General features: G+C 32.1%; 1 protein-coding gene across 1 annotated transcript; it reads right to left on the bottom strand.

Annotated features, from left to right (window-relative positions):
* Positions 1-228: 228 nt before the first annotated feature.
* tbl1x (transducin beta like 1 X-linked) lies at positions 229-24,613 on the bottom strand. Its single transcript, XM_058786579.1, has 15 exons — positions 24,291-24,613; positions 11,605-11,711; positions 11,300-11,445; positions 9,611-9,830; positions 9,279-9,402; positions 8,051-8,192; positions 6,593-6,656; positions 6,404-6,501; positions 6,117-6,177; positions 4,790-4,911; positions 4,636-4,710; positions 4,368-4,495; positions 3,374-3,539; positions 3,195-3,296; positions 229-1,797 (listed from the first exon to the last, which is right to left on the bottom strand). Exons 2-15 carry the CDS (start codon positions 11,660-11,662, stop codon positions 1,771-1,773), a joined length of 1,533 nt encoding a protein of 510 aa, XP_058642562.1. The 5' UTR covers positions 11,663-11,711; positions 24,291-24,613; the 3' UTR covers positions 229-1,770.
* Positions 24,614-26,102: the final 1,489 nt, after the last annotated feature.

The raw sequence follows: 26,102 nt of genomic DNA, 5'->3' as shown, positions 1-26,102 counted from the left end.
GTGGCGACGATTTACTAAAGCGAGGAAACATTCTTAATTCATACAAATTATTTCCCTCGTTTAAATTAAATCATGGATTAAATCATTAATTTATAGTTCCCATGTTGTTTTAGTAAATTGTGGCTACATTGTACAAATTTGTTCCCTCATTTTAATTAAAGTCGCAGCCATAAATGTAGAAATTCGTCCATCCTTTTAAATGAATTGTGGCCATGAATTAAGAATTGCTTCCATCGTTTTAATTAAATCAAGGCCAAGAATTGTCGTACCAATTTGTTCCCTCGTTTTAATAAAACTATGACCACAAATTAAGAAATTGTTCCCTCACTATAAATCGTGGCCACAAATAAAAAAATTGTTTCCTCATTTTAATAAATTTGAGGCCACAACAAGAATTTGTTCCATCGTGGCGGTCATACAAATTTGTTTCCTCGTAAATCAGCTACGAATTCTTCGTTCTTTTAGTAAATTGCGTCTTACTACTTTGTTCCATCGAATTAAATCAAAATGAAGGAACAAATTAGTACATCATGGCCACGATTTATTAAAACAAGGCAACAAATTGATAATCGATTTTACTAAAAGAATTTCACTAAATTAATACTAATAATAAATCATGGGAATGATTAAACTAAAATGAGGGCATTAATTCTTAATCCATGGCCACAATAAATATTTTTGTCCGCATGTCACATTTGGGGCTCCATATATCCGAGTTTCAGTTATTAGCCTTTCCACATTGAAATTGAATATTCAATTCATGTTTATTTGTATAGCGCTTTTCACGATGCAAATCGTTGCAAAGCAGCTTTACAGAAAATTTACATTATATTTAGTAGCTTATCAGTGGTGAATATGTTTAATGCAAATTAGGATTTTGGACCAATGAAATTTCAAGGTGGGCAAGGCTTCCCAGTGCAACAAGAAACCAAGTGATCAACAAAATAAGACAAAATTCAGATTTGCATGGAGGAGAGCGCTTTTATTACTTCTCGTTTTATCAAATCACACCCGATTCAGACTCGCCTGTGATGAGGAGAATTCAAACGCGGCCCAAAATGCTGGTCTCCCACTTATGATACTATATTTAGAGGCACAAATCCTCATGATTGATTTCTTCAAAACCACTGAGCTTCCTGCCAGTCGAGCAGGCATAACGTGCACAAAATAAAAAACAACATAAAAGTATGAAAGACTTTAGGAAAAAGATTAGTTTATAAACATATAAACACAGTTTATAAAATCTGCGTGTTACGGTCTCATTTACATCTTTACATTCATTAAATGTACATCCAGTGGGGAGGTTTTACACCTGTATATTTAACATCTGAGAATCTTTCCCAAGTACTCGGCAGCTGACGTCTTTATTCCTCTTTAAAGTTGGAAAACAATCAGAAGTATTTATGGTTCTCCTGCAAGGAAAACTCGTCTTGATTTGAAGTTTGTTCTCCAGTAAAATTGTTTTCTTATGGTCAGACTTCAGGTATGAAGGGTCAAATGGCCCAATGAACATCAGTGGTGTCCAAAACCCCCAATAAAACCTTTCAAATGAAGCGTCTCCAGCTCTTCATCGACCGAGTCGCTGCGCTGCTCAACAGCGTTTCTGACCATCTCTAGTGGACGCTTCCTCTAATTTGGTTTTCAACATTTGGATTCTGTTCCCGGTGAAGCCGTGGGTCTCAATCGACCGGAAGAAACGAGTTCAGTCACAACCTGCAGCCGCTGAGACGCGCTTTAGCTGCACGATCCTGCATCCGGATTCACCGAGAGCTATTTCCGTAAATCAAGAACACAGACCTGGAAAAACAAGACAATGTTTAAACAGGGTTATTATCATCTAAAACTGTTAAAAAGATTTTTGTGCACTGAAATAAAGCTGAAAATTAAAAATGCTGCCTTGGCAACCAACTGAAAGCAGTCGAAGCACTAAAATTATTCCTGGAAGTAAAAACTAAAACCAAATTTTAGTAGAAAAAATAAATAAACTTTAATATTAGATGAAAAATGTGAAGTAAATAAAAATTTGAAATGTTGCTTTGGCAACTGACTGAATTTATGTTTTTTACTAATATAAAAAAATATATATAAATTAGACTAGATTCAACTTTGTCATTGTGCAGAGCCAATTAAATCCAGTTAGCATCTAACCAGAAGTGCAAATAAAGTATATAAATAAATATATACATTGAGCTTTATGACATAGAGCAAGTTATGAGGTAGAAGGGCAGAGACCAGCTAAATGCAAACGACTGTAAATACAACATAAGGTGCAAAGGAAGTATGAACAGAAGGTGCATTATACAGTGAGGTATGCAAATAACGTGTTAGTAACAGTGCAGATGGCATCAGGAGGTAGAAATGTGCAAGAGAATTAAATTAAAAAAATAACAGAAAAGAAACCAAATAACCTTAAATAAACCCCAATATTAGATGGAAAGACTTAAAATTATTAATTTCAGTTAGTTAGCCAAAGCAACATTTTTAATTTTTATTTAGTTTTCGTTAAAGCTCTAAAATTAAATGGAAACTAAAACTGAATTCAAACTAAATGTGAAATAAAAAAAATGAAATTAAATAACCTAAAATATCTTAAATATTAGATGAAAAAACGATAATTAGATGAAAATTAGAAATCGAAAACTGAAATAAGTAAGCTGAAGCACAAATTACTGAATGGAAATAAATAAAAACTAAAAGTAAAATGGAAAAATAAATAAATAAAATAAACCTAAATATTTCATGAAAAGATTACTGAATGAAAATTAAAACTGTAATAAGTTTAAGTTGAAGCACTAAAATTACGAATTAACAATAAAGTTTAAGGAAAACTAAAAACGAAATGTAAAATAAAAATTAAACTTAAATTATAAACACTGAAATATTAAAATAAAACTAATTTAAAATAATAAAAACTATAATAGTCTATAAATAATACTAAACTACTAACTAATATAATTGATTTTAGGCAAAACAAGAAATTTAATCTAACTTCACAAAATATTATCTAATGTATTTACACATTTCATTTTAATTTATTGAACATTTTATAACTTATAGATACACGTGATTGAATCTGTGTTTTTCACAATCGTAAAAACCTTGAAATTCGTTTTAGGCAAATATAAGTTGAGCTTCCACTCTGATATATTTTTGAAAATGACGTCTCCGTCAAATCGTAGGGAAGATGAACGTACCGATCCATCAGACGCGCTCGCGCCCACTTTATCTCCCACACTGTTCCAGCAAACCTCAAATATTCCTCCCGTTCCTCTGTAGCTGTTCACCAACGCACCGCTCTGAAGAAACACACGTATATCATCATCACCTGCATCACACTGACGCACAGCTGTTGTGAAGGAGCTGCTGTACTCACCATCGTGTCCCAGATGTGAACGCACTTGTCGAAGGAGCCGCTGGCCAGGAACCTGCCGTCCGGACTGAAGGCCACGCTGTAGACGGGCTCCTGGTGTTTGGTGAGCGTGTGGATGCAGATGCCTCGATCCACGTCCCACAATCGCACCGTCGAGTCGAACGAGGCGCTGAGGAACACAAAGCAGCGGGGCATCGTTCGGTTAACGTGCATGTGATGATCACAAAGATGCTTTTCATAAACTATTAAACACTTCAGACTTTCATCCCTTTTTTTGACACCGAGCATTTTCAAGTCCTTTTTTTCTACTCACTACAGCACTGTATAGTCAATGTATTATTTATTTTTAAATTATAAACAATTATTTTAAATGTATTTTAATCTAAATTTATTATATTCTGTTTATATAATCATACTGCATTATGCAATACACATTTATTAATGTATTCTAATTTAATTTAACCCTTTTTAATCTAATTTAATATATTTCATCTAATTTTGTTTTACTTATTTTTAATCTTTTAATCTCTTTTATTTTTAATCATTTTAATTTATTAATTTATTTGTTTGAATCAAATTTATTTTAGTCATTCAAACTTATTTTACATGTAATTTAATCTCTTTAAATTTATTTTAACCTAAAGTTTAATTTAATTCTTTTTATTGATTTAATTATTACTAATTTAACATATTTAATGTTGTATTTATTTTATGTTATTTATTTTTTCAGTTTTATTAATTTATTTACTTCATTTTAATCTTGTTTTAAATTTATTTACATCTAATCTATTTTTTTTTTTAACCCTAACCCTTTTTTTTTATTAATTTATTTATTTTAATGCAATTAATTGTAATAATTTTTGAATGTATATCTACGCTAATGTAATTTATTTATTTCATCCACTTATAATTTTTTTAATGTATTTTTATCAAATGTTTTAGATAACGTTAGCAGTTAGCAGTCTTGGTCAGGGTTAGCAGGTGGATGGGACGTTACCTGGCTAGCAGCATGTTAGCATTGGGATTGTTGCTCCCGGTGCCGGTCGGGCTCCATTTGATTGTGTAAATCTCTTTATTGTGCGCTTCAAGATTGTGAACGCATGAATCCTGCTTCATACTCCAGATCTGCCATGAGAGAAACACAATTTGATCATATTTAATATACACTTTCATTATGCATTTGTTATAAAACCATTTTTACTGATCAGAGGAACCGTTGCAATTAGAAACGTAGGTAAAAATAAATATTAGGACATAATTCCTACCTTTAGCGTCATGTCGTCTGAGCAGGAAGCCAGCAGCATCCCCGACGGATCCCATTTAATGGCGTTCACTTCATTCTGCAAACAAACAAACGTGTTTATCTGCTGCTGGAGGACAGTAAACCCTGAAACCTGTGAGTGAGTGTACGCTGCTCACCGTGTGCCCTTGGAAGGTCTTGAGCGGACGCTCACTTCCCAGGCGGCACACATGGATGCACATGTCAGTGCTGCAGGAGGCGAAGGTGCTGTTGTTCTGCCAGTCCACGTCCAGCGCCGGAGCTGCAAGAGTTCATAAACACCATATCAGCTCCAGCAGCATTACATCTGATTAAACTAGCATCAGATACACTGGAGCTCAAAGATCTTCACCACAACCCGCCAAAATAAGAGTTTGATTCACTAACCCGCCAAAATAAACGTTCCATTTAACTCAAAGAAATATGAACAGAATTGCATTACTATTGTACAGCAGAATATACTTCTCGAAGTAAAACTTTACTTTTTTTTTTTGATGGGACATCACAATTTTCTTCCATGTTTTAATTTTAACACTAAACAACAGATGTGTGGCACTTTGTTTGCTACAAAGTTAAAGGAATTGTTAAAGAGTAATTAAATTGTTAGTTGTATGCTTTCATTTAATTACCATCGTTTATTCTGTATTAAATCCTAAATCCCAGAAAAGTTAAAACAGACAACAGAATTTCGGGAAAATAAATAAATAAAAATTCATAGGAAGTTTCTGTTATTGTAAAAATGTTAATACATTATTAAATTGTTAAAGTTTTATGAATTCAATTGATTAGACATTGTTTTTATTATTATTATAAATTGTAATATAATTAATAATATTACTAATATGCCTAAATTATTATTTGGAAAATATTTCAAATATTAAATGATTATATTTATTTTTACTCAGTACAGTTAGATGCATTTACTTTTTTATTATTATTATATGCATTTAAGTAAGTTTTACATTTATTTTAGTCTAATTTATTATATTTAATAAAAATATTTATTTTAATCTAAAATAAATGAATGAATAAAGATTAGATTATTTATTATTTAATATAAATAAATAATAAATAAATAACAGAATTTGGAAATAAAACAAAACTGATTTCATAGAGCCTTAAAATCATCATTTTTGATAAGCTTATAATTAATTATTGATATATTGTAAGTTTCACCATTTCACTTAATTAGACATGCTTTTTAATAACTAAAATTTAATTTAACCATTAAAACATAATTAAAAAAATTACAATGGAAAAAAACTGAATTTTGAAAAAAATAAATAAATAATAGAATCTGGGAAAAAATAAAATAAAAAAATAAATAAATAAAGGATTTCATAGGCCCAACATACAGCTTTATAAATCTGAAAACAAATTGAAATCTGACATTGGTGTATTTTCATGAACACGTTCTTCTATAAACGCAGAGTTTCATATATGAGCTCCTGCAGGCTGTAAACTCACCTGAATGAAATGGAAACTGCTGCTTGGCTTCACCTGTATGAGCGTCCCAAATGATTGTCGTCTGCAGCAGGACGAAAAACCACAGAAATAAATGAATGATTCATGTAATAATTCTCTCCCTCTGAATGCATTGCACAGCTCAAATCAATAAAACGTGGATCTTGCAGTGCACAGATCACGGGTTCGATACCCTTCGACTGCATGAACTGATCAAATGCACAACATGAATGCAATGCGAGTTGCTTTGGATAAAAGCATCTGACAAATGCACAAATATAGACACTGACCTTATCGACTCCAGCGCTCAGAATGCTGTTGCCTTTCTTGTTCCACTTGAGTGCAAATATGGGTCCTTTATGCTGGCCGAGTGTGCTGCTGAGATTACCTGGTAAACAGGTTAAAACAAGCTGGTTTAAATAAGACGCTCATTCGCTGAGTCTCATTAGTGCTCAGTGTTAAGAAATCACTCGACTTACCATCTTTTGTCCATATTCTTGCAAATCCATCATAAGATCCGGTTGCTAATAGAGTGCCTTCACTCTGCAGACAAAATCAAAAAACATCTTGAGGAACATAATGAACTGTGATGTGAAAAGAAGCCAAACATTCACCACGCCTTACATTAGATTTAGATCCAGGGTCCAAAATGAATTGGCCTAGTGCCAAATGAGAGTAAAATTGAGTTTTAATGACTAAAGTGCTTTTCTTTTTTTTTTTTTTTTTTTAAGAAGTAATATAATACATTTAAAACTCAATGTTAAAACAATAATCTGATCATCATTCTTACAAGATAAGAGATAGGAATAAGATGTATATTTTAAGGAAATCTTAGAAAAAAACCTTTTGTTTCATAGGCAACAAAAATATTTTTGGCCAGTTAATTTTTCATTACCCTGCTATTAGCTGATATTAGTTTATTAATTATGCATATAAATGTAATAATTAATTACGAATTAAAATAAGAAAAAAATGCCAATTCTATTGATTTCTATCAATAAAACAAACATTTATAAAAAAAAAAAAAAAAAAAGATCTTGATTTTAGTTGTTTTAGCTTATTTAAAAGCTTGTTTTGTCTGGGTTTTAGGGCTGTCAAATGGCTAAAAAACTAAACATACTTACATATCTACTCGCATTATATTTAAACTTAAAAAGCCATAACTTCTGTTAGGGGAGAAAAAGCTTTCGGCTTCACTCTTGAGGCCACAAGAGGGCGCATGAGCAAAATAATACTAATGCACGTTTCTTCAAAGCAATACAATAACAGACTATCTTTGGAAAAAAGTGCATAATGTTTAAAATAATGTTCTAAACCATATATAATTAAGTTGCTTAAACAATTAGAAACAAAACAGCATCATGTATGCATGTATAGTTTAATACAAAGGACCGAAAACCAATCACAAAGAGCACTTTTTCCATTTAAAAACATGAGATGCAGTGGGATGAGGAAAAACACCATAAAGTGTTTTTTTTTTTTTAAAAGTTGAACTTACATTAATTTTACATGGTTTTCTAAACATGCGGCTCTCGTGCGAGACGCGAGTGCAACGCTGATAGATGTCTCTACAGAAAGTGCGATAGTATGCATTCTGTGTGAACAGCTTGGTTCCAGTTTTGAAGTAAACAACATCTCCGTATTGATGTTCTCTTTTTCCCCAAAATTTTGAATAAACAATGTAGCAGCGCTGCATCCAGTGGTTTCAAACTGCATAGGCTAACAAAAGCATTAAAATGCAACGACACCTACATCGCCATCACATCTTGTGTCCACTGATAAGCTGCCCAACGCACACCTAAAATTCAAATGCAACGTTTTTGTATTCGAATGTGGATTTTTATTTAAAATGTTTCTTTTTTTTTGACAGCCCTACTGGTTTTAAATCATTTTTAGTGTCTGAGCACCTTCGCTCTGAATGATTAGCAGCGACTCACGTTCCAGTCCAGTGAAGTCACGTCCTTGTTGCTGGGAACGTCCTGACCTCCCTCTCGGATGCAGTGCCGCAGGACCAGCTGAGTCGAGCCGCTGCTGCTGTTCTCAATCAGGTTCCATATGCGCGCCGTCGAGTCGCCAGAGCTGCCATATGAGCAACACAAATAATACAATACGCTTTTTAGGCAAGACACACAAGGTGTAAAAAATAGAACTAACAGACATCACCACACTTCCCCGGTTGATTGATTACATTACGAATTGCAAACTTTTTGCATCACTTGTTTTCTGAAATGTTAATTTTCAGATCTAATTAAATATGCACTAATTTTGGCATAAACACAATAAAATAAACACTTAAATGTGTATTTTGGCTGTTTTCTTTCCACTACTGTGAAACCAAATAGTGTCCTGCCTGTAGTGTCTTACCTTGATTGAATTAATTTTTTGATACTTTTATATTAAATACTTATATTATGAATTATAAATCAACATTTAAATATAATGCACTTAAAATGCTGCTTTAAAATAAAATAGAACGATATTAAAAAAAAAAAATTAATAAAAAAAAATGTAGAAGTATGACGGTGTTGTGTGTTTCATGTTTATTGTTAAGAGTTGAAATGTTCATGAGATGGATTGCCTGAGGGAAGAAACTAAAGATCATGTTCCATGAAGATATTTTGTAAGTTTCCTACCGTAAATATATCAAAACTTAATTTTTGATTAGTAATATGCATTGCTAAGACCTTCATTTGGACAACTTTAAAGGTGATTTTCTCAATATTTTGATTTTTTTGCACCCTCAGATTCCAGATTTCCAAATAGTTGTATCTCAGACAAACATTGTCCGATCCTAACAAACCATACATCAATGGAAAGATTATTTATTCAGCTTTCAGATGATGTATAAATCTCAATTTTAAAAAAATTGACCCTTATGACTGGGTTTGTGGTCCCAGGTCACAAATCGAAAAATAAAATGTAATAAAAATAAGTGAATAAAAAAAGTTAATAAAAATAAAAAATTAAAAAATAAAATATTACAATTATTAAATATTTGAGCTCAAATATTTATGTCTATCATGTAATTTTAGAAAAACATTTGATGCAATTAAAGCCATCTCACAGCGGAGAAAAATCAGTCGTTTCAGTGCGAGTCAAACAAACAAAACAGCATCAGAAATCTTTCCGCTCCACTCCTTGAGGTCAGAGGTCAGATGGACTCACCCTGAAGCCAAGAGGTCAGTGACGGGGTTCCAGGCGCAGATGAAGACCTCCGACTCGTGACCCCTCAGCACCGTGGCGGGAATCTGGAGCTCGCTGTCCTCCTCCATCATCTCCATATGATTATCTGAGAGAGGAGAAGCAGCTCGCAATTACAATCACATTTTGTTTACATACTACATGTATGTGTACTGAGTTTATTACGTACATATAAATGCACACAGCATATACTTTGAAAATATTTCCATATATTTATATTATTATATTTTATATAAATATATTTAATATATAAACATAGCATATTTTTCCACCTCAAACTCAGATAAATGACTTACTGAGCGTGTAGGTGCCGTTCTCCTCTCCGTTGAACGCTGTTTCTCCGTTCTTGGTGCCGTGGGACTGAGCAGTGCTCGAGTTAAAGCTGGAGCTGTTGGCTCTCTGCTGCTGGGCGAGCTTGTCTCTGAACGCCTGCTGTCTGGTGTGAACCACGTCTGGCATCACGGCATCGACGAGCGACAGAGACTCTATCGGCCGGCCGTCAAACACTGTGCCATCCTGAAACATTCAGAGACAAGATTACAATCAAACACAAGCCAAAGTGACAAACAAACCAACAGAAACGGCTCAAAACTATCCAACGGGAAGGGTTTGGATTTCTTCATGGTTCAAAAATGAATTTACGACATTTACGTTCGTTTGTGGTCATTTTAAAATGAAATAAAACAAGTTCTCAGCATTTATACTCAAAATATTTTAGTAAAAATACTCTATTTTACTCAAAATATAGAGTCTGGCATAACTAGAAAAACGTATTTTCATTACAAAAATTTCCTTGACTTTAAAATGTTATTAATTTTGTTTGTTTATCAACATTTTATTACCTGTATTAAATTATTTTATTAATAGTTTTATGTTTTGTCATACGTTTTAAAAATTAATTGATCGTTTCAAGCATTTAAGCCTTTAGATCAAAAGTTTTTTTTATATCAATGTAAATCAAAAGTTTCTGAACTTTTGATTTACATTGATATAAAAAAAAACTTTGATCTAAAACTTAAATCGTCAAGGTTATTATAGTAAATTAAAACCATGAAAAAAATTGTTACTTGAAATAAATAAAATAAACGTTAACTAAACTAAAATATATATATATATATATATAAAAATGTAAAACTTATTTTGTTTCAGCTAGCTGCCAAGGAAATATTTCACATTTTCATTTAGTTTAACTTAATGTACTAAAATAATGAAAACTGAAAAAAGACACATTTTAAAATAGAATTATTAATAATGATACGGTAATTCATAAATAATTTAATAATAACATTTTTATAATTAATAAATACATAAGTATTTAAAAACTATTAATAAAACTAAAATGAACAAACAAAAAAATAATTACAAATATTAATACAACTATTATAGCATTGCAATGATACTATTAAAAACAACAAACAAACAAACAAACAAACAAAAACGCTTGTTTATATACACTTTATAACGTTGCCATAATAGCAAAATTGTTTATTTTTGCTTCATGGTCAGTGAAATTCTTGTCAGAGAAAGTAAAAATCTTAAAAAAGTGGCTTGACCGAGCCAACAATAAAATCCTTATTGTTTATTTTTTTATATATTTAATTTTGTGCTGTCAAACGATTAATCGCATCTGAAATAAAAGTTTGTTTACATAATGTGTGTGTGTGCTGTGTATTTATTATGTTTATATAAATACACACACATACATGTATACATTTAGAAAAATTTTACATGTATGTATATTAATATTACATATAAATATATTTAATACATAAACAACATTTTTCTTAAAACATGTATGTGTGTGTATTTATATACATAAATATACACAGCACACACACATTATTTTGGACTCTCTAACAGCACCAATTAATTTTTTTTTTATCATTTATTTATTTTGACTCAAAGCAGGTGAAAGTTATTTATGCAAAAATGCAGATAAATCAAAGTGCTGAAAGACTAGAATGGTTGATGATGAAGACGTTCACCTCGTTGATGCTGATCTCGGCCTCCACGTACTGAAGGCCTTTCTGCAGGACGGAGATGAGGGCAGCAGGAGGCACCAGAGTCCCGTTGATGTTCGACTGACTGATGTGACTCTCGATGCCAAACGTGAACGCCGAGTGAGAGAAACCTGCAGCACAAAGGCCAAAGCTTTCCATCAACCAACAGTCGCTTTATTTCAACCCGTGAGTAAACGTGCGACTAAACATGCCTTTAAGGATCTGAGCTCATCTCAAAGCCTGGTTTACATCAGTTACAAGTGATTTGGGGTGGGTTTGTGGGGGTTTACCTGACTCCTGCAGATATCTGTAGACCAGAAAGTTGACTTCATCACTGGTAATGCTCATCTTAGCTCAACCTCAGAGGATGAGCGACGCTGGAGCTCTCAATCAGCCCCTGCGGGAAACATGACATTTCTATATTTAATATTTGACTTATGAAATGGTTCGTTCTGGAAATCAAATGCTATGTCTTATTAGGAGACTGTAGGTCTTGTACCATGGCATTAAAGGGGAGAATGACAACAGCATTAAAATGAACATGTTCGTTACTTGGAATAAAATAAATGTTAACTGAATCAAAAAAAAAAAAAATGCTAAAAATGAAACTTATTTTATGTCAGCCAGCTGCCAAGGCAACATTTCTTATTTTCATTTAGTTTAGTCTTGAAGTAGGACTACTAAAATAACTAAAATGAGTAAAAACTATATTATAAAAATGAATTTCTCTTTATAAATAATTTTTTTTTTTTTTAAAAAAAAACAACTACTACTAAATAATACTAAACATAACTAAAACTAATACAATTTACAAAAAATAAATAAATAAAATTAACACCTTAACCAAAAGGAAAACGACACTGGAAAATCTAAAACAAAAATATATATATATTACAACTTTTTTCCACTTGTTTGTGGTCATTTTAAAACAAAATAATACTCAAAAATGGCAATTTCTCAGCACTTTTACTCTAAGTATTTTAGCGATTGGCATAACATAATATTATAAAAGTTTCCTTGACTTTAAAAAGTTATTTCATATGTTTATTTACCAACATTATTAACTTTATTAAATTATTTTATTAAGAGTTTAATATTTATGATTCATATGTTTTTGTTTTTTTTAAAACACATAGGTAATTTCAAGCATTTAAAGCATAACTTGAAGTACTAAAATAACAAAAAGAAATAAAATAATAGAAATAAAATAAGTAAAAACTATAATATAAAATACAAAAACTAATAAAATTGACAAAATTAAATTAATAAAACCTTAACTAAAATGAAAATGTAAAATCAAAAAATAAAAACGAATGCAAAATATTAATACGTAATAATGAGTGATATAAATACCACTGCCTGACACGCATAACTAAACAAACAGGACGTGTGTCACGTGTATAATGTCATGTGTTATTGTTCATTTGAGGCAAATCGGTTTCTCAATTGTCTGTGTAATGTCTAGTGTCACTGCCCTGGTGTAAAGTATTACAGACCCAATAATCAAATACTTGCTAAATGCCAAATGAATTAAGATGATCTAACAAACTAAAACATGTAAATATATTCCAGCATTTTATTAAAGTCATAAAGCATGAATCATAATTTACTATATATTATAATTAATATTACACTAAAATATAATTTAATTGTATACTAAAATATAAAGTAAACAATTTATATATGCATATTTATTTATAAATATAGCATTATTTACTATATATGTTTAGTATATATTAAATTATATCTAAGCATTACTTACTATATTTTTTATTTATTTTATTTGTACTCATACAATTTAATGCAGATGTTTTTGAAGAAGTTATATTTATTTATTTTTCAGGTTTTTAGATTTTATTTCTTCAGATATACTGGATTATCCATCACTAGAGAAAGATGCTCTTTGGCAGCAGGATGGTGTAGTTACAGAAGCTACCAGCAGGGGTGAGGCAGGAGTTATTGTCTCGAGCACCGTGTCTGGAGTCTTTAGAGACTGTTTTCATCTGTGTTTGGCGGATCCCATTAAATTAGCTGACACAAAACAGCCTGTAAGATATGAGTGTTAGCGCTCTATATAAAACAAGAGCACAACTCTCACGGGAACCTGCAGGGCCCTGAACTACAGCTAATCAGAGATCTGTCTCACAACAATTACACAGAGACCCGCAAATAAACCACCAGATCTGGGGAATTCAACACGAGACAGCGTCCCTTACTTCAACTACAGCATACATACAGAAACTCCACCATCAAGAATAAAATACAACTACAATAAAAAAAAAAAAAGGTACAGTATTTTATGGAAAATAAGTTACACTGGGGCTAAATTGCATTGTTAAGAGAGAGAAAAAAATACAGATAAGCTACATCAGTGTTAGAAATAATGTAAAATACAGTAAATAAAATGTTTACAAACATTACAAACACTATACAAATGTATTTTAGTTCATCTCGCTTCACAACAAAACCTTTGAATTGGTATTAAGGAATGAAAGAATGAAAAAATGTAAAAATATATAAAGTATAAACAACAATTATTATAAATGCCAAACAAACAAATTTATTAAAGTAGTAATTCTCCCAAAAAAGAACATTAGCTGAAAATGTGGTCACCCACAGATCACCCAATATGAGTTTGTTTCTTCATCAGGTTTGTAGAAGTGTCTCTGCATCAGTGTCTCAGCAATGGATGCTCTGCAGTGAATGGGTGCCGTCAGAATGAGAGTCCAAACAGCTGATAAAAACATCACAATAATCCACACCACTCCAGTCCATCAGTTAACATCTGAGAAGACAAAAGCTGAAACTAATCCAGCATTAAGACGTTTTTAACTCAAATATGAGTCAATAATCCATAATAACTCTTCCTGCAGTGAAAAAGTGTTCTGGTGTGAATCAGGAGAGAAATCTGCAGATCAAGCAGCGTTTACAAGCCAAAACAGCTCTAAACTAATATGTGGCTGGATTTTGATGCGAGAGACAACAGCAGATGCACTTTTTCACTGGAGGATGCGTTATTATGGACTCATATTTTTGTTAAAAGCGTCTTAATGCTGGATTTGTTTCAGCTTTTGTCTTCTCCAGATGTTAACTGATGGACTGGAGTGCTGTGGATGTTTTTATCAGCTGTTTGGACTCTCATTCTGACGGCACCCATTCACTGCAGAGCATCCATTGCTGAGACACTGATGCAGAGACACATTTCTACAAACCTGATGAAGAAACACACTCATCCTGATCCAGGGGTGTCAAACTCAGTTCCTGGAGGCCGCATGACCTGAAGGACCTGATTAGCTGGAACAGGTGCGTTTAATTGGCGTTGGAGCTAAACTCTGCAGGACTGTGGCCCTCCTGGAACTGAGTTTGACACCCCTCTCCTAATCTTAACCCTTGTGCGCCAATTAAAAAAAAAAAGTTACACACAGGTTCATAGAAGACAAAATGTCCAAAAACGGTCATAAAAATTTGAAGCTTAGGAGTACAGACTAAGTTTGGTCTTATTTTAAAGACGACCCTTGACATTATTTAAACCAAAAAAGTTATAGAAGTTTAAGTTTATGAAAAATGATTTATGAGCAATTTTTTAAATAAAATATATATATTTTATAAAACATGTTGAACACACAAATTGCTAGAAAAATCAAAGCCATACATCTAAATAAGTTGTGTTCCAAATTTAAGGTTGATCTCTCAAAAATGAGCTTTTAGTAAGATTATGTCTGGGTGCAGTACCAAACCTTTGCCATTAGATTCCAGCAAAGCTCTGCTGGTGCACACAGCGCTGGGATTTGTGATTCGCAGTACAGTATAATTTCTCTCTCTCAAACATAACAGGTGCACACACACAAACACACATACAACCCACACTCTGACATCCATACCAACACACCCACACAATTATAGCTGCATAATTTATCCAACTGGCTCTATAATACAGCAAAAGCAGAAAACAGGACAAATGTGAGTATTTGCTTTATAGGCCAAACCTAAGAAAATGGCACCATCTGCACTGATAAAAATGATTTTGTGGTGAAGTAAATACTACAGAAGAACAAATGTAATTTCTACATTAAATAATTTAGTTCAGGCAAGAATTTAAAAAAAAAAGAAAAAAAAAGTGTTAATTCAATATTAGTACTCAATTTAAGCTTGTAGAATCTAAAGTTTTATTTTATTTAAAGTATATTTTACTTGGAATTGTTTGTTATTTTTTACAAAGATTGTTTAAGTAAATATCAACGACATGATCCGGTTGTTCCCATCATGCTTGAATAATTAATAAGGTTTTTTTGTTGTTGTTGCTGTTTTCGAGATGTATTTACACTGTTTTGTGATTGCTTTTGTTGTTAGGTTAAGCAACTTCCTGTTTTATGACATCTGGAGTTCATTTTCTACTCAAAATGACCCATTCATACTCGAACACTATTCACTGATTCATTGTGTATCATGTGCCAAATATTCAGGTCTCTGTGTTCATTCAGTTAATAACTATATTGAGTCAACATATTACCTTAAAATGAATAACGAGCTTACATCTTAAAATGCCTATAAAGCGTGTGGTTATTTCAGTGCTATGTTGTTTGAGTAAAGTTTACAAACCGTGACTGAGTGAAATGTACTTGAGTATTGCAGGGTAAACTTAAAATAATTAACTAGAATTTACTCAAACTCTACCTGGCCATGCTAAATTTACTTATTTCCTTTGCTAATTTTACATAACTTAGTTAAATAGATTTTAATTAATTCCATATTTAAATTTTACTTAAAAATGCTTGCAAAAGCTTGCAAAATAAAAATTAAGTAAATCTAACTTCTTGTTTTTTTCAGTGAGACAATTGTTTTTTTTTTATTTAATTTTGAAGCCTTGCCAACAGAACGAAAGCCTATTAACAAAGACTGCATCATTTCATAGTTAAATGGCCCTGGGATTAAAATTGCAGTTTTAATGGATTTCAATGAGGACATTTTTGTCCTTAAGGTCCTGAGAGGAACTATTTTTTGAACCTAGTGTAAAATAAAGGAAATGAGGGTGACATATTAAAATTCCAATAAAAATACACACCTGTGCCAAAATTTATGTTGTTGGCATTAACGCAGGCAAAACTGAAAAGGACAAAAATGTCGCACAAGGGTTAAATGCATTACACAAGTTGCTTTGGAAAACAAGTCTCAGAATATAAAAAAAGTTTCATATTATTAAAAAAAATACTAGAAAAAAATAAGGCTGTTTTTTGACATTGTACACATTTGATTCCACTACAAACCACCATCACGTGACTTCAGAGTCACTTAATGTGATCATCATGACTGTCAATGAGACAAACGGCAGTGAAATCAGCATCACAGCGTTCACTAAATTAAACTGCTGTCCAATTAACAAAACAAACGAGTGTTAAATCACAGCCAGCGTCCTTGAGCTGAAGATGACTGGGTTTCATTGCACAGGATAAATAGATGCATCATCTCATATTGGAGCTCATATGCATCTCGGCTGGTTTTGCTGACTAATGCGCTCCAGAAATAAAGCCGGCGCTTCCTGAAGTGTGACTGAACAGCAAAGCAGTTTCTGATTACAGGAAACAGGTTACAACAACCCACAGCTCCAGATTAATCAGTCACAGGAAAACACCAGAAAATAAACATACAGAGCCATTCATAATCCACACACTGGCAGAACAAACTTTAATTGCCGTTTTCAGACGAGCATTATTCAAAGCATGACTTATTTGACGCATTTGCTGTAAAACCAGTGATTTTCAAAATGTTTAATGTAAGAAGTAAAATGCAATGAAAATCAAGTTAAAAAAATTATCACAAGGGTCCTGAACAAGCCTTTATTTCTTAATTAAAACACGCACACTAAAATAAATTCACAATGTTGTGTCATTTTATTTAGCCTGTAAAATACATGTGAATGAATATGAATCCTATTTATTCATTTTTTTGCTACACTATTATAGCTTTCACTAGGGGTGTGTGATATATATCGCAAATTGTTGTTTAAACGATGTGCGATTTGACATTATCGAGTATTTAGCAAAAACCATTCAAAACACACCCCTACAGAGTGCACGCATTCATTACGTGAAGTCTAGACTAGTGTGCGTGCGTAGAGCGTGCACTTTCACTACATTTACAATGAACACAACATTAAAGACATGGGAGCAGAAAATGTATACAGGCTATTTTGTGGCACTTCATATAGCCTAGTTAAACAATTTCACACGAAGAACAACGAAAAAAAACGCTCCAAAAAATACCATGATTACAAATGTGATATTGATTTTTTACAACAGTTCAACAAACAAGAGGTTAATTGAGAGACTTATGTTTTAGACACCATATTTCCTGTTTTTGCTTTATTTCGCCAACAAAAATCACTCCAAACACAGCCGCAGCACTGTTTATTGTGTCTCTGAGCAACACGAGGGCGTTTCGTTCCTGCATGAATCACCCGTTTGAATGATTCGGTTCAATCGCAATGACTCACTTATTAACAGTGACTTGCTGCCACCTGCTGGCAGTTTTAATTTCACATTCAGAGTCTCTTTTATTATTTAAATAATTTCAAATACAGGTATTTAACGTTTTGTGTTGCAGGTTAAATGCATTCATGTCTTGCATTAAACAGTGTGTAAATACCACTTCAGATGCAGCTTCTGCGTTTTCTCTGCATTGCAAAGATGAATTTTGTTGATACTGATATCATTTGTTTGGTAACAGCCCAAAAGTCTTATTCTAATTCACTGATTAAATGTAAGAATTTGACTCAAAAGATAATGGACATTTTTCGAAAAAAAAAAAAAAAAAAAAAAAAATGGCTTTATAAAGGTAAAAATGCCCATAAAATGTAAAAGTCAGTTTAAACTTATTGGAAAAGATTAATTTCTATCAATGTGAACTGACCACCACACAGAATATGAAGAATATCAAAAACTTTAGGAGTCAGCTGTCCACGACAGTCCTTAAGATACCAGCACAATAACATACAGCAAAATATCGTCAAATTATCGTAATCTATAAAATCCCAGAAAATATTGAGATATTTTGTCAATATCGCACACCCCTAGCTTTCACAAATATTTTAAATTAGTTTCTATGTATATTTAAATTTAATTATGAAAGTAATTGTGTTTGTCATTTTTATTTATTATTTAATGTCTATACAGTTTTATTTTTATTTTTTCAGTTTTAGTTATTTTATTACATCAAGTTAAACTAAAAAATGAGAAATGTTGCCTCAGCAACTAGCTGAAATAACATCAGTTTAATTTTCAGTTAACATTTATTTTATTTCAAGTAACTGAAATGTTTTTTTAATGGTTTTATTTTCAGTTAACTATAATAACCCTGCTACAAAACCAAGAGAATAAAAAATAATTGATAAAGACCACAGAAGTAATGAAACGGTTGGCATCAGCAGGTCTTAAAAAGAACATTAACAACAACCCTGTTGAACGAATACAAACTAGGTTAATATATAAAGGAAGGATAAAATTGTCACAAGCGTGGAGCCAAAAGTAACCGCAGGAATGATTAATGTGGAAAGCAGGACGGGCGAGACGAGAGATGCATGCGAGGCTGCAGAGCCTCATTTTCTCCTGGCTGGTCTCCTCTGACAGATGTGCTCTCAGGATCTGCAAACAGCAGCCATTTTCTCCTGAGCGTTGTAAAAACACGCGGGTCGCAGTCATTTCCTGCGGTCGCATGAGACTAATGAACACGCAAAACTGAGAAGATGCCATCTATATGTGATGATTCACTTCTGCTGAAGAATCACCCGATCACTGCATTTAAAACTGAACAAACCAAAGCCCAATAAAGCAGTAAAATTGTGTGTAACAGTGATTTTAACAGGGGTTTTAAGGGCATTAAATAATGACTGTTTACTATTGTCTTTTCAGAGCTGCTTTACAGCAGAATTGAATTTTGTTTGCCTCATTGAATCACTATTTTCTTGTTTAAAGCTGCTCTGAATCAAATGTGTTTTGCATAAAGCACTAAAAAAAAAAAAAAAAAAAATCAACGTGACGAATTAAAACCCTTTTAACTGCAGGAAATCACTGCAACAGCCTCTCAAAATGTATTGCTTTAATAAAATGGTGGCAAAAAAAACGATCAATAAATAAATAATTCTTTAGTTCATAAATGTAATATACAAATAATACAGTTCAAAAAATGTAGTCATTTATGGTTCTAAAGCAATGAAATATTGAATGTGCATCACAGGCGTTTATCTCATGGATCTAAAACAAAATAAATAAAATAAAATTTTAAAGTTGAAGTGATGTTTCATTAAAAATAAACAAGTAATCCATTATTGTTAGACTCGTCATTTTGACATTTTGTGTTGATGATTGAATGTCATGCAAATAATTGTGATTAATGATGTAATTCTGTTTTGTTTAAGTCACAGTGCAAGTCTAATATATATATTTTTTTAACTTGGAAAAAAAAAAAATACAATAAGCCAACATGACACTGTAATGCTGTGAAAATAAACTATTTATATAATTCTTTACAATATATATATATATATATATATATATATAAATAAAATTTTGTTTTTTTATGCATATTTGATGGCATTTCTTTAAGTGCTTAAATTTCCCTTATTTTGGGTGACAAAACTGTGATTGAAATATAAACGACACAATTATTGTGGTTCTCTTTAATAATTGCGATCGAATAACTGTAATCAGATAATTTATTAGTAATTGTGACAGACCTAATTATTGTAACTTTTGTAAATCACAGACAATTACACAAGCGCGCCCAGAGGCAGATCAGCAAACGTAGGCTAATTTTCTTCACAACCATTTAATGTAAATATTGAATTTAAATCAAACCAGTGACTAACTCAACAACAGCAGCCAATCTGAGCAAAGACAAATTGCATTCATCTGCAGTGAGATAAACGATGATATAAACATGTAAAGCAGCTGATGGCAGCTGATTTCAACCTTAATGACGTCTGAAACAACAGCGTTGCCATGAAGACGCAAAAAAACATGTGCATCGTGTCAACAGGCAGCTTCGAGTCACACATTACAGCCCTTTCACATCCAAACACACACTTATATTAGACACAACAGTAACGCTTATTAACTACGACTTCTCCCTCAATAAATTCCTAATTTGCTGCTTAATAATAGTTAGTAAGGTAGTTGTTAAGTTTAGGTGTAAGGTCATGTAGAATAAGGCATTAATATGTGCTTAATTACTACTAATAAATGGCTAATATTCTATTAATACGCATGCTAATTAGCAACTAGTTAAGAGACCTTAAAATAAAGAGTTACAGACACAACATATAGTCTGACAGTACTAACAGTATTAGGTTTGTTTGTCGTTTACAGTATTGTGTTGCAGGACTCAATTATATATATATATATATACACACATATACACACACACACATCTACACGCAGAGTACAGTATGAGCAAATATAAGTCTCTTCTGCTCACCAGGGCTGCATTTATTTGATCAAAACTGCTGTAAAAATTGTTAAATATTTTATAATTTAAAACAGCTGTTTTCTATGTGAATATGTGTTAAACTGTAATTTATTTCTGTGATGCGCAGCTGCATTTTCAGCATCATTACTGCAGTCTTCAGAGTCACATGATCTTCAGAAATCATTCTAATATGCTGATTTGCTGCTCAACAAACATTTCTAATTATTATCAATGTTGAAAACAGTCGTGCTGCACAATATTTTTGTGGAAACCGTGATACATTTTATTTTTCAGGATTCACAGATGAATAGAAAGTTCGAAAGAACAACAAGTATGTGAAATAGAAATCTTCTGTAACATTAGAAATGGCATGAATTACTGGCACTTATGAGCAATTTAATGCATCCTTACTGAATTAAAGTGTTTATTTCTTTAAAAATATATATAAATATTTCATCAGTTTTGTTGGAAAACTCAATGCAACTGTTTATATCACCAGTACAATCATCACATCAATATATCACACAGCCCTGAAGATGGGTTAAAACGGACAAGCCACGAAACATGACAATCATCTTGTCTTCATGTAATGATTTTATAAGTCTGATCAGAAACGAGGCACGAGGAGCTTTCACAGACACTAGTCTCAGAAGAACTAGGCCATCTTGGCATCCCTCTTTCAGACGGATTTGGATTTGAAGAGAACGCCGAAGGCTTTGCTCGAATCCTGGAGAAAATCCCAAGACCACAACTCTCTCACTTCAATCCTATTACCCATTAACTCAGTCAACTTGTAATGATTTACAACTCTGTGCATATCTAAAGCTATTTATAACAGCGAGACAAGCTGTAGCGTGGGAGTACGAGGATGAATGGAGATTAGACATGGAAATCAAACCGATCTGACTCCATTCTTGCATTAATGATTCTCGCTGTGAATAATATTTGGTCTATATATTGCTTTAACTATATACTTAAAACAATATTGTGAGTATTACGCTCGCAGCATATTTTGTGTTTTGTATTGTTTTTCTGCTTTGTTCCAGATTAATTTTTTTTTTTCATTTAAATTACCATTTTTAAAGGTTTAAATCAAATTAAAGTAATAAAAAAAACATGTCTAATTAATTGAAATCACTCAGTTTAGAAAAAATTTATTAAAAGTTTAACAAAAATTTTATTTTTAGGGCCCTATGAAATTTGCTTTACTTTTTTCCAAATTCTGTTTTATTTATTTTTTCCAAATGACATTTTTTTTTCTTCTGGATTACGTTTTAATAGTTTAGTTTAATATGAATAACCAAAAAGCATGTCTAATCAATTCAACTCATAAAACTTTTACAATTTAAAAACTTTTTTAGAATTTTAAAATTGAAATATGAAATGTATGGAATGTTTTATTTTTTTCTGAAATTCTATGTTGTATGTTTTAGGCTTAATTTTTCTAGATTTATGACTAATTTATTTATTTGTTTTAAAAACGGAGGTAATTAAATTGAGGCATAAATCATTAATTTATTTAATCATTTAAAATGTAATTATTAAAAAAATGTAACAATTCCTTTTATTTTTTGGGAAACAAAATGTTGCGTTATACTGCAAATTCCATTTTTATGACCAGATTCAACGATTGCATCCACGTTTTATGCATTACAGAAATAATACGGCTCTACATAGAACAGAACTGCATGTGTCTTTTGCAGACAATGCAATCCCATAATGCACTGTGATGAGCTCAGTGGGAAAAAATGATGGACGAATACTGAGAAGTATCAACCTAAAAAATCAGTAAAAGATATTTTTTCCCAAAATCAGAAAATACAAAAGAAAAGCCTGCGGTGATGAAGATGCTGCACATCCCACAAAAATATACATAAAATAATTTTCAGATTTACTATGCAAAATAAGACAAAAACTCTATATAATATTTAGAAAGGAGCTGTACCGTAGTAAACAGAGTGAAACCGCTTCAGCTGTAAATGTTCTGTTATCAAATTGTATAAATAAACAGTCTATAAACTGGCATTTTATCAGACACTCAACTATCCAGAGATCAGCATTCATCAAAACTAATCAACTCTGTGAAAGCAGAATTATTAATCAAACTTTCCATCGTAATTCATCGCCTGGAAAACAGAAGTAGGTGCAGAATCAAAATGAATAAAATGAGTATAAATGATGACAAAATTCAATATTTTGAGTAAACTACCACTTTAAGGTCTGGGAAATTCAAGTATGGTTTGCTGCTTCGGATGAGAAACATGCTCCAAGTCAGTCACTGACTAGTAACTGCGACTAAAAACACACTCATTCAGTAAAATTAGTCACTGTATGGGTAAACCTCACTTAACTGGTCGAGAACATGTCTTGCTCATATTTCACCCCTCAAAAAAAATAAAATAAATAAAAATTAAAAAAATGAGAAAAAAAAAGACTAAATGGTCAGGTAAATATTTTTAAGTTTTCTATAATTGTGGGAACCCTGTTTTTTTCATTCTGTCATTAGTTTCATGATAATTTTTCATATTAAACACATTTTCCACCCACTAAAAAACACTTTAAATGTCCATAATATATATATCCAACATTTTAGGTTTAAGGACAACTTTGATGAAAGGCTTTGATCCACTTCAAATGTTGACTACTGTATGTGTGTGTGCTGTGAATTTATTTATATACAATATTTAGATTTGTGGTGATGCTGTAATATTATATATAACAAATATTATACACATTATATTAATTATATATATTTATTATATATAGAACTCATATAGTATATTACTATAATATATATATATATATATATGTTTGTGTGTGTGTGTACATGTCGATTTTATACATTAATATATAAGTTAATATATATATAATCATTTATTATTTAGTGCATTAAATGTGAGTGCTGCTGTCACAGGATTCAGCAGCTGAGATCAACAAGTGCTGGAGTATCTCAGTTACTACTGAAAACTAACAATCCTTAGGAAAAGTATGTTAGTCTGCAAACAATCTAAGCGTTAAATCAGTTCACTGTATACAGTATGTAGAGATTATGATTATTCTGCTTAACTAATAGACTTTTTCCTCATATTTTTTTACGGTTTCCTTTCTGCATTTGAGAACACGACTCAAAAGATGTCTAAAAGCCTGTTTTAGTGAATGTGTGTTTCTTACTGAAGTGTAACAGCTAGCATGAGAAGTGAACTATCTAGTGTTAACTAGTGAGGCCGGATCGGCCCCTCCCCCACCCTCAGCATGCGCCGCTGAATATAACGGCTTCTTTAAGCGTGTTTTACCACAAAAACACCCAGAAAAGAGCTCCATCGAGTGTCCATCAGTGCACAGCACTCACTGAGGGTTTAACAAACACAACACACCGCGGAAATAAGACTTTAGCGGCCTTAGAGGTGAGTGGGAAAGTTCATTCAGACACGAGTTTCTCCACAAAGATTTCCAAACACTTCAGGAGAATAATACACACCGGAAAAGTTCAAACGAGCCAAATATCGCTTCTTCTTACCGTCAAGAATCAAGTTGCCGCTTCTCTTTCACTTCCACCAGGAAAATATCCTCCAACTTCAGTGTGCAAGCCGCGACTTTACACCCATCTTCGGTCGGATTTCCCCTCAGCGCTCGGCTCGTTATCGGCGGTAGTCCGTTAAAAGATCGACGAGAAACAACAATCGAGGTTTCATCTGCCAAAGTTAACGTTTAAGTGTCGATCCTGTGTGTTTTTAGACAAGTTTCCTGTGTGTTTCTCACAGAAATGGAGCGTCGGAAGACAGCAGCAGCGCGCACGCACTTACTATAGCAGAGAGAGAGAGAGCGCGAGCGAGAGGCGGGCGGTGTTCTCATACCGACTCAGCGCCCTACCTAAGCTACTACACTAGCATACTACTCGTACTAATTTTGCAGCGTATAATGTTTGTACTGTACACACATTAAATAGTAAGACATTTTAGTGAAAATTGAATTAAAAAAGGAAAAATTATACTTTTTAAAAATTTTATACAGTAAAGCATTTCATACACAATTAAGTTAAAATGTAAAATTATATTTAACATTTTATATAATAAGACTTTTTTATACAAAACTGAATTCAAATGCTAAATTATATTTATTGTAAATAGACTTTTGTAAGACATTTTATGGAAAATGTAATTATAAATGGCAAAATTACATATTTTTATTTTATACACTGAAACATTTTTATGCACAATTAAATTAAAATGCAAAAGTATACTGCAAATTTTAAATAGTATGGCTTTTTGTACAAAATTGAATTCAATTGTGGAAATTTAAATGTTAAATAGTAAGACATTTGTAAGATTTTTTATAAAATTGAATTAAAATGGCTAAATTATATATATATATATATATATATACTTATTCTACAAAGTAAAGCATATTATATAGAGTTAAAGTAAAATGCAAACTATATATTTTAAATTTTAAGTTGTATGGCTTTTTAAACAAAATTGAATTAAATGTAAAATTAAATAGCAAATGTTAAATAGTAAAACGTTTAAATACAAAATTGAAAAGCTATATTTTATTATTTAACATAAACTTTACATATGGCTCAAGTCCCGTCTTTAAGGGATTTTTTCACCTGTTTTATTAGTGAAAATTGTGCATCTGATTATTTAGTAAACTACCATCACACCTAATTATTTATGTATAATCAATTGAAAAATAATGAAAAAGAAATGATGAAATATACAGTTCTATAATTATAAAGTGATTTAGCAATTTTGAACTCAATCAAAATGCAGTTTTTTTCTGACTATTTCATCTTTTGAATAAAGACTCCTCCATGCTGTCTATGAAGGGCGTTCACTAGGTATTGTGACACAGCCGTGGAGAATGGGGGGAGGGGGGAGTTTTGCACTTTGTGACCCACAATGGAAAAATGAGCAGCTGACCTTAAACCTGCTTATTCAACAGCACGAAATCGGAACACATCCACTGTGAAATAACACAGTCATCGCCATTTTGTGCCTCTGACTTCTTAATACTTTCTAGCATATATGACGTACAGTAACAGAAGCATGCTCAGGTTTTTGGAAAGCAATTCCTAATATGTTTGGTTATTGTTAGTAACCCTAAACTAACATCCTCATGACATTTGAGGGAGTTTTTTTCACTGTTAATTAATGATTCGCTTGTTTGTTTAGGAGCCAGTTACTGTCATTCTAGGAGTGTACTTTTTGCGTAACCAGAACATTGCCAAGTTTTTTGCGTGACAACTTTATTGCAACGTATACACAACGTTACGCAACATTATATTCTGTTCAGGCTCAGTGCAATGTGACACATTCACAACCAGTCA

The sequence above is a fragment of the Onychostoma macrolepis genome, chromosome 09 (assembly GCF_012432095.1).
Source record: "Onychostoma macrolepis isolate SWU-2019 chromosome 09, ASM1243209v1, whole genome shotgun sequence".
Taxonomy (NCBI): Eukaryota; Metazoa; Chordata; class Actinopteri; order Cypriniformes; family Cyprinidae; genus Onychostoma; species Onychostoma macrolepis.
This window is presented reverse-complemented; position numbering and strand designations above follow the sequence as displayed.

Coding starts and splice junctions, on each gene's coding strand:
- tbl1x (XM_058786579.1), bottom strand. CDS start 11,662: ATGAGCATTACCAGTGATGAAGTCAACTTTCTGGTCTACAGATATCTG. Junction 9,831..11,299: donor CCGAGATCAGCATCAACGAG/GTGAACGTCTTC, acceptor TGAATGTTTCAG/GATGGCACAGTGTTTGACGG. Junction 6,657..8,050: donor TGACTTCACTGGACTGGAAC/GTGAGTCGCTGC, acceptor TTTTGTCTGCAG/AGTGAAGGCACTCTATTAGC.